This window comes from Eschrichtius robustus, chromosome 12 (assembly GCF_028021215.1).
Source record: "Eschrichtius robustus isolate mEscRob2 chromosome 12, mEscRob2.pri, whole genome shotgun sequence".
NCBI classification, from domain to species: Eukaryota; Metazoa; Chordata; class Mammalia; order Artiodactyla; family Eschrichtiidae; genus Eschrichtius; species Eschrichtius robustus.
In genome coordinates, this window is record NC_090835.1 from 84,192,137 (window position 1) to 84,204,635 (window position 12,499).

The 12,499-nt window shown below is 38.4% G+C and overlaps 1 protein-coding gene across 1 annotated transcript; it reads right to left on the reverse strand.

Annotated features, from left to right (window-relative positions):
* Nucleotides 1–1,265: 1,265 nt before the first annotated feature.
* LOC137774165 (butyrophilin subfamily 1 member A1-like) lies at nt 1,266–9,046 on the reverse strand. Its single transcript, XM_068559297.1, has 9 exons — nt 8,968–9,046; nt 8,042–8,389; nt 5,287–5,568; nt 5,002–5,169; nt 4,606–4,626; nt 4,486–4,512; nt 3,630–3,656; nt 3,398–3,424; nt 1,266–1,924 (listed from the first exon to the last, which is right to left on the reverse strand). Exons 1-9 carry the CDS (start codon nt 9,044–9,046, stop codon nt 1,266–1,268), a joined length of 1,638 nt encoding a protein of 545 aa, XP_068415398.1.
* Between the last annotated feature and the right edge of the window lie 3,453 nt (nt 9,047–12,499).

Consider the following 12,499-nt stretch of genomic DNA (forward strand, 5'->3'; position numbering starts at 1 on the left):
TTCCAATACCATTTGTACCCATTCTGTTGTTACCCTCACATATCCTCATCCACGTGTCCATTTGATTATACCTATTAATATTTTCCCCACCGTTCATTTACCTCTCTCCTGCTTTTATTATTTCTTGCTTGTTATTTAAGTCCTTCCTTTACTGTCAGTAAAGTTAATATTCTGGGCTCTGGATTTATTCTTCTTGGGTTCAAATACTGACTACCACTTAGTGGCTGTGTGTTAGGGAACTTTTGCTATGGCGGTGTATCTTCCAAGAGAGGTTGTTAAAGGGACTTGCCACTTAAAGATCTGCTAGAAGTGCAGAAAAATCTAAGTGGATGTAAGTCGATCTCGTCTATTGTCAGACAGAGAGGGTTCATTCAACAGGAGAAGCTCATATTTTATATTCTTGAAAATGTAAGCTTTGTGATAAACACCTGGAGAAGGCTTAGATGCATTAAAGGCAAAGGAAAAACCCTCAACAGCAGGAAGAACTTGGTCAGAAAGAAAAAAAAAAGGCAATGTTAATGATGATTGTTTCTTCATGAAGGCTGAGGACGTTTCTTCATTCCTATTTGATGATTTTTTTTTTCTCTGAAAACATAAATTGTAACATCCATTCCTTTTTTATTCACATATAGTTCTGGACTTGCTGACCAGTAAGAACTTGTTTTTTTTTTAAAAAAAGGGCTCTTCCTTCCCAGGAGGCTTGTTCTCCTCAAATGGTTTTACAGTTATATATCAGTCTTCAACACACCTTGGCAAAGTCCAAGTTTAGAAGTTGATGGACACCAAAGTCTGAAGAAAGAACAAGCTGAGCCATTAACTTTTAAAAGACTTGAACAGATTTCTGTGTGTATCTCCAACAGTACTGCTCAACTGAGACCCTTCCCTTTACACATCACTCCCTCCTCCATATTTGATAACAAAAATAGTAAGAAGAGAGATTTTCTCTTTAAATGTAGCTTTAAACATATTTACTTCAAAACACAGTAAGTACCAGAACTGAAGAAAGGCCCAAGAATTAACTTGGAGTTTTCTCGTGACAAATCGTTGCTGCCCAGAAAGAGTATTTCCCCAAAGGGAACACTGAAGGAAATTCCCCCAGACATTTTCTAGCTGTGCCATTTCTCTTTCTCCCTCTACCTCTCTTTGAAAGGGGTTGGATTTATACCTAGTGAGAATGACCTACTCTTCAAGAAGAAGAGCTTTCTTGGACAACATACCTATAAGAAGCTTGAGCAGAGGCAGCAGAGGCGCTGACACTTCACTTCTTATGGAGGCAATAGAGAGTTAGTTTCTTGGGGGACGCTTGCATCACAACTATTCAAATGAGTTAGAGAGGTCTTTGGAGAAGAATCAGGACAATTTTCAGTGTGATCTGAAGCTGCACAGATGGTCAAAGATGCGCCAGCACCCTGAAGGCTAAAATAAGGACGAAGGGTCCCACAGAAGGTGATTCCAGTAAAAGAATAGATGTGGGACCCATCGATCATATTGTAAAAGGACACATTCCCAGCATCCCAGTCCAAGAAAACACCTATCCTGCAGGAGTGCTGCCTCAGTGACAGAGACTTTCTCTGAGAGGTGGGAAATATGAATTCTCCTGCCTTGTATACCACCACCCAGAAATTCTTCTCTGGACGTTCTACAAACCACCCGTCTCTCTTTGCTGTGTCTGAGCAAACACCCAGAGCCCATCTAGTTCTAGATCCAACTTCTGTCCCAATATTTACTTCTACTTCCCAGTATTGTCTCTCCACAGTAAGAAAAATCTTGCCCAGAACACTGAAGATGGCTTCAGACTCCCCTTGCTCTTGGTGTGTTGGGGCGTCACCATTCTGAGAAACACTCTGTTTTGAATAAATATGTTTTCTGCTCTCAGATAAGATGAGGTTGGGATGAGCTGTGGCTGGATCCAGAGTAAAAACCACTGTAGGTATGGGGGAAAAAAAATAAAGGTCATTCCACAGTGGAGACTGGTTGGTTTTAGGAAAGATGAAAATTACTGGGAAAGGAGAATGAAGAAAAACAAGAGGGAGAGAAATGGAAGATTAGGTTAAACAATGCATGTTCTATCCTATGTTCATTCATAGGAGACACATGATGCGTAGATCATAGAAGGCCAGGGTTGGATAGGACCTTGGGTAACCATGTGTTCCAGACAGGCTGAGACCATTTAGCCAAGAAGTCTGTCTCATCTGAAAATCTCCAGGATCATATATTTCAAGTTGGTGTTTCTCTAACCTCCTGCAAATGCTGGTTGCTTTACTGCTTGCTCTTAATAGTTAAGCCATGCCTTATTTCCAATCACAGTGTACCCACTTTCATTTAAGCTTCTTTGGTGTCATTTTTCTCTAGGCTTCTGTAAAAACTAAGTCATCTACTTCTCATACACTCTTTTTATATTTCTAATGGTTGAAATCCCAGGCTCTGTGGTCAGAAAGAGCTGAATTTTGATAATCACTCTGTCTTTAGTAGCAGTGATCTTGAAGTTACTTTGTCTCTCTCTGTCCCACTTTAATCTCATGAAGATGTACATCATTATGGTACCTCAGTACATACAGGACTAGTGTGAAAAGTCAACAAGATAATGTGCAGAGAACTTAGTACTACATCTTGTCCATGATGAACACTTGGTAAATTTTAGCTTCTGATGGTTGTAGTAACACTAATACCTGTACTCATAGTAGCAATAGTGCTAATACTAGTAGTAATTAATCTGCTTCTTGTCAAACCAAACATCTTCAATAATTAAAATTTTTCTCATAAGAATTTGTATGTTAGCAATTATAATATAGTTTAATTTTCAGAGGATTAACTTAACTAGGAAATGTGTGTGGATACAGGGATATTCAGAGTGAAGTAGCAAGCAGTAGAAATAGAGAGTCGACTCATAATTCTGGAAAGACCCTAAGATGGTCAGGCGCCATTTTTCCACTGAGATGCAACAGGCTCTTCTGTGTCTCAGACTGGGTACGTAATAGACTTCCTTCTGACTGAACTATTCTTTCAATGTTATTCACATGAATAGATCTACCATATCACTTAAGTCTCAGATTAAATATCAATTCCTCAGGGTAATTCCTCTAATCCACGATTTTTTTCTCATGGCAATCTTTTATTCCTTCATAAGATTCATCACAGTTTGCACACTCGCTTTCCCATGAAGTTAGAGACCAGCTCCACTTTATTTATTTGGCACTGAATAAATAGTTGTATAATTTTATGCTGATGAACGAACGGTGTCAGAACAGTAAGAAATCTGTTAACATTTCTGCATGAGGTTGAAGTGAAAGCCATGAAATGAACAACCAGTTAGGTATTACTGGGAGTTTATACAAATAGAGTAGTTTCTCATTTGTATAAAAGAGATTAAGTGAGAAAAAATAGTAAGGGCACTCACCTGCTTTGAACTGTTCCTTTCTCCAGTCTAAAAAGAAAATCATATGAGAAAATATGCTAAGGACGTGTCCTCCAAACTAGTGAGATGCTTATCCCTTTACCTCTTGTATTTTTTTGGACTCCCAGATTCAAAGTAAAATCTCCAGATGATGGCACCTATCTGAAAAATTCTCTGGAAATGCCTCATGAAATCCTGAAGTACCTGAAGCCCCAAGACAACATCGGTTACTCACCAGGATATAACTCTGCTTTTCTCCAGTCTGAAATAAAACAAAGGAATTAGATTCTCTCATTCATTGGAATGCCACTTCAGAGTGTGAAATTGCAGTGACCTCATGAAATCTGAGGGTTTATGATAGTACTATATTTCTGCATTCATTATCTCAGTGACAATTCTGATGTACTTGCCCTCTTTCACATCTCCTGTTTTATTTCTCACATTTTCCACAATCTACACCTATGATAAAATACGAGGGTCTGGTTTTTTGCGGGGAGAAAGGAAAAGTAGGCTTACATTGTGAGAGTGTATTGGAAAGCCTAAAATTCTATGTGCCGCCTTGATACCTTTGAGCTTCACAGGGCTCCAAATGCCTAATTGTGAGTTCTCCTGTTCTCACCAGGTATGTCCTCCACCCAGCAGGAAAAGCTCCCCCTCTCAGCTAATTTCCCTGTTGGCCAAAACAGCTGAACCCCAGCTGGTCTTCAACCTAATGAACTTTACCTCCCTGTCAGCCTGCAAAAATTATTCAAACAAGCCAATTACATACTTCCACAGAAAACAGGGCCACCTCATTCTCTTGTTCCTGAAAAGCCTGGCTACTGCAGACCTTGCTAATTTGTTCTGCTCCCAAGTGCAGCCTCCATGTGGTCCTGCATGGTGTGAGGTGTCTTTCTCCCCCAGGATGTGAGTACATGTGACTAAAAAACTGCTGTCAATCTCTTTTGTCCAGTGTTGGGTGTCATGCGTTTGAGCATCTTATACTGTTTAGGGTATGGGATCCCTCCCTCACCAACAAGGTAAATAGGAGGTGACCAGAACAGAGGGGCCGATGAAATGGTTCATCCAACCATAACATCAGTATAACTCACCTTGCTGATACAATTTCTTCCTTCTGGCTGAAAGGAATAACAGCCTGTGAGATGCCAGACATACAGCATACAGTAATGACTCTATTTCCTCTATTAGAGCAAAGAAAGTAGAAAACTTACCAAGCTCTTTCTCAAATGATTCTAAAAAGGAAAGAAAATAACAAAATGGATTTAACAGAAAATAAATATTTTCTAGACTATGTTACTAAGCCCAGATCCTAAGTGCTGCTTCCATACACCTAAAACAAAAAAATTACCTTAATTGAGAATTATTATGACCATTAAAAAAAAAACTCTATCTTTATACCAGTGATTTTTCTCTCTCCAATGGACTTTATAATACTTTTTTTTTTTTCTCATAGATGTCCCGGGCTCCATGTTTTGTTGGAGGTCTTGGCACGCTAACTCATCCTTACACATATCTCTTTGTTCCCAAAAGATGCCATCCACATGCACAATCATGTTAACAAACCCATAAATTCAGAGATCCCCACCAAGTCTGATTCACAGTTTTACCTTTGGCTTTACTTTCTTTCTCCTTTTCCTTCTTGACTTCTGATAGTTTCTTCTTTTTCTGTCGTTCTTTCCGAGCCAAATACACAACAGCACCAACGAAAACCCCAAGTATCACCAAAGTCACAACGAATGCTATCTTCCAAGGAGAGGTCCTAGGGAAGAAGGGTTCTGACACAGGACCCCCCAAACCTGATTAAAAACATACACCAAGCAAGTCTAGCCCATCCCAGGTCCTAAATATCCCCTCCTTACTCCTGTCCTGTCCCCCAAATGAGCAACACTGACCTGGGATAAAAATGGTTTCCACTTGCTCTTGTCCAAAGAAAGGGTTCTTCATGGAACAGGACACTTCTGTCTTTGAGCTGTCTCTCACAAGAAGGGATGCCTCAATCTGAAACAACCCATCATTATCTTGTGTCTCGTCCTCAGAGAGCGATGGGATCTTCTCTCCCTTTGCATCTGCCCATTGTATTTCAGGCTGGGGAAACCATCCCTTGCCTGTGCACTTCAGCCTTATTCCTTCATCTTCTGGACCCACCATGAAAATATGAGGACCAGAACCCAAACCTGGAGAGGAAAGTCATTCATCTGAGACTTGGACATTTTTTGTCCAAAAGCTCCTCGTGTTTCACAGCTACACCAGTGGGAGAAGATGGACAAAGCACCATAGCTCTCTGTGGATGGAAGGGGGTCCTTTTCTTTTCCCATGAGATAAATGGGTATCTGAAGTTCAAAAATTACAAGAACATTGAAGCTGATACTGGAACTTATACCAATGCCTGTCATATCTCCTCTACACAAGCATATCTGCAATTGGCCATAGAAGGATAATAGGGAAGGAACAGAGTAAAATTTGCCAATGTAGACATGTTGCCACTATATCCATATCTATTCTATATCTATATCATATGTCTATTCCATTTATTGGAGTCTCAAGGAAGACTTCTTCTGTGCTTAAATTGAGACTACATGTAGTCACTTCCTTAAACAATCTCCTTTTGTCATTTTTCCAAATTTTCTTTCTTCCACTGAGTAAAGATTATCTAAAACATGAAGGTAACAAGGTGAAGTGAGTCCATGAAAGAGTCAAGATCTTTTTACTTTTCCATTCTCACTCCTTTCTTTTCCTTCCACTACCCCTCCTCTTCTTCAACTCCACACAGGCTAGGTCTGCTAGTAGATTCACATAACCAACACCCATATCAAAATATAACAGCACCAGAATACTAGATGAATTCACTGTCTCTTCAAGAATGATGGCTATTCTAACTTCTAAGACTATATATTATTTTGTCTTTTTAAAACTTGATATCACAAAGTATGGAACCACCAATAGCTCAGTCCTATTCTAGTTTCTCAGTTGTGGGAAATATGTCAGGAACCTCAGCTACATCATCTTTTTTCTGGCTAAAAATTATAATAGAGCTAATAATTTTAACTACCAATCCCTGACCTTCCTGGGGGAATATACTTCTGGAAAACAGAAAGCAGTCTGAAAGACAATCCATCTTCTCAGAATTGCCTGAGGGAGCTGCCAATTCTCTTGAAAAAAGGAAATAAACATAAGTGAGTGAAACTGCTCCTGAGCAAAATGGAACAGATCAAAGCCTAGGAAGCAAGAATTAATAAACCAAATAGACTTTGCATTTCCTGGAAGAATATAATCATTGAAGTTCCAAGTTGACGTAAGCAGATGAAACCTATATCTATGTTGAGAAAGAGCAAAAAGAAGGAATACCCATTTCCGAGCATTAGAAGTGGCTGTAATAGACAAAGTTTAAATGAGTGAAAGATAAGCATGGATATATAATCAAACAACTGCTTCTAAAGGTTGGACTTGTCTTTACACCAGTAAGTCTAAGAACTGATATGGGAAAGGTACTGAAAAATGCTGTCACCTGAATGAGGTTATTTCCATAACTATGAAATCTTTGACCCCTTACTGGGAAGATACTGAAGTGAGATCACAGTAACATGGCTCAGGAGAGTTTGTCACTCTTTCGTTCAACATCTAATGGATTAAATTTTTTCCATTAAAGTTATACATAAAGAAGATGGATAAAATGAATATATAGATATCTTGTCAGATAGTATTAAATGAGAAGTATTAATTTCAGGTAGGCCCAACATAGTCAAAATATGAGAAAAACATTACAACTAAAAAAACCAACATGTTTGTCTTGGTAGAGAGTATATAGCTTTAGAAATGGAAACACCAAAGAAATAGACAGATAAATCATTATAACCACACAGAAAATTTAGACTTACCCTGGTACCTATGAGAAGTTTATGGGAAACAATGCATTGAAAACTGGTGGAGATTTTCTACACTATTCACTACTGGTATGGAGATAAGTGAATATATACATTACGAAAAAATATTTTGAGCTTTTCATTAAACTTTATACCAAAAATACATTTCTATAGATGAAAGATCTAAATGTAAAAAGCAAAACAATAAAAAAGAGATAGAAATGAACTACAGCTACATTCAATTAACTACATAGAAAAATCTCAAACATAATGGTGAGCAAAAAAAAAGAAAAAAAAGCCAGACATAAAAGAGCCTATGAATGTGAAATTAAAAAACAAGCAAAACTAACCAGCACTTCAATCTCCTCTGTCAAACCCTCACAGTCACTTCCTCCAAACAGTGGATTTGGTTCCAGACCACTAACACTCCCTGTTAAGCCTCTGTCCATCATGGTACCCAGCTGGAATTCTGGTCTCTGAGAGTAATGGTACTTTTTGCTAATCATGGTGCCTTCCTTCAAAATATGTGAGGAGAAACATAGAGGGAAATAAATGATCAATTTTTATGGTAGATATTTATGGAAATAGTTTAATTTTAAAGTACAGCACAATAAATGTATAAATAGATGAAGAGGATTTGGGGTTAAATCCAGTGTCTAAGATGTTGACCAGCTCTAAGGATAACTGCTTTTTTGCTTCTGTCCTGTTCACCATCCTTGTCCCCAAAATCAAGTACAGAAGACTTAGATTTCCCTTAGAGTGATATGTATTCTCAGATATTACTCACTTATCACCTTTAGCTCCAAAAGGGCTTCTTCAAAATCACTTCCTTTTTTAAAAAAACACTTGTACATTCCATTGTCTGAGACCCGGAGGCTGTGGATTCTCACAGCTACTCTTCCCTCAGTGATGTAGTCTTTCACCAACTCTGCTCTCCCTTTGAAATCTACTAGTTGTTCTCCCGCCTGCTCCATTCCATTCTGATACACATACACAGCATCTGAGAACTGGGAGTGGAACCACCGGATCTCCATATTCTCCAAGCTCATGGCTGGGGACACGCGACAGGGCAGCACCGTGTCTGCACCCAGCATGGCCACAATGGGCTCCGAGGGACCAATCACCAAAAAGGAATCTGTGAAATAGAGCCACAAGTGAAAAGAATATCAGAATACCCTGCCTGGACCTTTTAGAGCACAGCATCATTATTGGTCCAGTAGAGCCCCATAGACATTCTCTCTCTCATTCATACAGCAATAATTTGTAGCACACATTCAGGCTGAAGAAGGCAGTGAACAAGACAAGGAGGATTTCCACCCTTGTGGAGCTTACAATCAACAGAGTGATCTCATATTAAACAGAAGATTTTTAAATTGCCATGGTGGTAAATTCAATGAAGGAGGAGGGGAGAGTGCTGGAAAATCAAGAAGCTATAGAGTTTTTAATCAGGTCTTGGGCATCAGAAAATGCATTCCTCCAGAATCTGAGATCTAAATGAATTACAAGACATGAGTAAAGTATTTCTACCTGGTCCTGCCCTTTAAAATAATCATATAATGATTTATTTGTCCTTGTATATGGACAAATACATTATTGTATCAAAATAAAAGATTTGGAATTAACCTAGGTATATAGGAGACATGATGGAGTAGTTTAATGCTTCTGTTCAGAGAGCAAGAGAATCCAGGTATAGAAAATATAAAATATTCTCACCTGAGCCCCATATGGACACCTGGAGAAGCAGGATAAAGAAGAGGTCTCTTGGCAGAGAGAAGTCCAGGGAACACACCATCTTTCCCAGAGCAGAGAACAGTACGACCCAGAGGGAGGCCCTGAAAATAGCTGGAGTGAAGACAAAAATGGGACCCACAAGGTAAAAAAGATTATAGCCAAGGTGGTTCACAGTGCTTCTAAGAAATGGCCTCCTGAAGCGCTCAAATGACCGTAGTGTTTCTCTCAGGGAACATCAGGGAAGACTTTGACATTCACAAAAAAGACCTTTTGTTTCCCTTATCCAAGAAAAAGGTCTTTATCTCAATAGCCATGCTCTGATGTGATAAATCTGACCACAATGTCTCTAAACTCCTCTCTCAAGAAGAACATTTTATCCAATGGACGGAAAGACAGAGCAAAGGCAATGAGCAGCCACTGAGACAGAAGGCTTTAGCATAAACATTACTCTGGCCTCAACCAATTTTCTCCCCACACATTCCTATGGGAGGAAGGAACATATATAACTTGGCTTCTCCTCTGTCAACCCCCAGGGTCCTTGACCAGATTCTCTCACTTCCCTCCCTCTTGCCCGTCACCAAGAAAATGCAACTCCCACATCTCCGAAGTGTTTCTTACAGAGATGAAGGCATCCTGGAACTTCTCACCCTCACTGCCGCAGGCACCAGGAATATATGCTCTCCGTCATTCCTCCAGGTTCCCTTTTGTTGGCTGTCTACAGGTCTCTCCTGTGACACTTGCTCCAAGAAGCCAAGGGAATACCAGACGTTAGAAAGCTTGGGGTCCCGAAGGAAGCCGTAGGTGTGTTTTTTTAAAAGGTTTCAGAAAACTGGAAGAAAGACCGCCCCTGCTCAGGAACCTCTCAGCAGTGAAATTCTCCTCTGTCACACCGACATATTCAAAATTGAAAGTAAAATAAGATAAGGAAAGAGAACTTTGACCTTGCATGAATAATAAATCTATCTAATAATTACATTCTTAAAGGAGAGGATCAAAAACAAGTGATTTCTTTCTCTCTGAGAAGTATAGTATCCAGGCTAATAACATAAATATTAGAACTTGACTGCCTGAGTTAAAAGCCTGGTAAGGCTACTTCCAAGCTCACGGTTTTGAGCAAGTTATATACGCTCTCTGTGCCTCAGTTTCCTCATCTGACAATGGGTTTAATAATAGTACCTACCCTAAGTTTTCGTGAGGATTACATGAATTAATATAGGCAAAGCACTTAGAAGAGTGTCAGTAACTTTTACGTTCTGTGTAAGTGTTGGCAATTTTTATTTTAATGTCTTGTTCAATTGACCTCAATATATCTGCCATTCTGATGAAAGTTTTCATCTATCAGTTAGGCCCCTCATTCCATTAGACAGGGAATTGAAAAGACACGGGCATATTCATACCTTCTCCCAGACAAAGAAATTTCCTCCACTGACATGGGGGTTATATCCATCTCAACCAGGATGAAAGAAAAGTGGTATAAAATTCCCAAAATGATTCTCTGCAAACTTTCATCCTCCTTCCATACTGTAAACAATGAGAAGAGGTGAGGATGAGATTGCTGTCCTCTGTTTACATAATTGATTTTTGTTTTGAAGATCCTTCAAATCCTATGAGTTCTAGAATAATTGTTTTTCTTGCTTAGAATGACAGAAAGACATTCTGAGTTAGAGCCTGAAAAAATTAAAGTTCTAATTTACATTTTTTGAAATTCTGGATCTAAGATTGAACATCTATGTATAAATTGGAAGAGACATAGTAAAACAAGAAATAAACAAATATAAACCAGATATATTCTAACAAAATTTTAGATATGGTAGTATTAATTTTAAAATAAAAGTAAAGTTCAGAGAGAAATCATTCAAAGAAACAAGATTGTGCCTTCAAATAGGGACATCCATTAAGAGCATATAACTTCCGAGGATTGCATGGTGCTAACGGCATACAGCAGAATTTAAAAACGCAAAATCAGTTGGGAACTCAAAAAACTTTATAATTAACCAGAAATGAACAGAATCATTCCAGAATGTATAAATGAAGTCACAGAGATTTTAAATAATATGCTACATTTAAACAACTATGCTATATCAAATCTTTTACTTTATGACTTGGTGAGATCTAACAATTTCTCTTAGTTTTTGATTAACAGAAATCCACTTCAGGCAATTAAGATGGATTAGTAGAATGAGTCAGTGTGATACTTAACCTAACCCTTTCCTCCACGTGCTTGGAATGCCAAGCCTCTCCCCGGTCTGCCTATAAAATTAATACCAAAATATCTGCTTATTCTAAGTATTGCTTTTGAAACTTGCTTAAGTATCTAATCTCATTAGAGATTTGGATTTGCATTTCCTAAACAGGCAGGGATTTGACATGAGTATGAATAATACTATCATGCTTTGGGAAAATGATTTAAATTTATGAAGTAAATCACTACCGCAGGAAAGCCACGCAGTCTCCGTGGAGGCAACTACTCTATTGGAAGAAGCTATCAGAAAAGGAGAATAAGTCAGTCCTTGATTCCTCCATTCCTAGGTGACTAATGCCAGGACACAATATCTGAAATCTCCCATCTTCCACTTTACTCCAAGTCAAATAGCAGTACCCCACAAAGGGCGGGTGTAAACAGAATGTGGGATATATCTCAAAATTATTTGTACCTTTTCCCTGCTCCAATCCCCTGTGTTCAAAACCTGCAACCTTCCTTCTTCATGTAAGAGAAGTTTAGTGAGGAGAAAACTTCTGATTCTTTGCTTGTCCAGAATTTTCTTTCTTTTGCCCTTACACTTAATGTTTTGTTGCTTAGATAATTCTAGTTTCTACTCAGGAAAGTGATAAAATAAAATTTATATTTTAAAGCAGGACAAGAAAATTTAAACAAAAATTCTCTCTCTGTCTGTTTGGGCCTCCTTCTTCCCCCTGTAATATGCAATGTGTATCTGCATTATACATTAACCAGACCTCCTCAAAGGTGGGAATGCCCGCTTGATTGTAAAGATCAATTTTTTTTTTCTTTCTTGTGATGACAGCAATGTAACTTCCTAAAAGAATAGCATTCTTTCCCTACTCTGTAGGGGATCATGGAGACTTGCTGCTTGCTTTGTATATGCTTACCTGGACTACGTATCTTTGGTGAACTTTTATGTAAAATGTCACTATGTCTCAAAAATATGTGTGATCCTTTGTCTCAAAAATATGTGTGACTGTGCCTTCAACTTCTAACAGGTGGAACAGTTCTCAGAACTTCTGAATCTGTCTCCTAAGTTATAATCCTTAGTTTGGCTCAAATAAAATTCCACCTTTTTTTCTTAACTTGATTGTTAGTTGAATTTTTGTCGACAAAAATAAAGACTAATTTCAATTGTTTTCTAGTAATTAATAATGAATGACAGATGTATGATGGAATCTGATTTTTTTCTTTTGTACATAACACATTTTTCTGGACTCTGGAAGCTTTGAGGTTTTTGTTTTTTGTTTAGTTGTTTGTTTGGAGCTCTAAAACTTTATAAGAATTCATGTA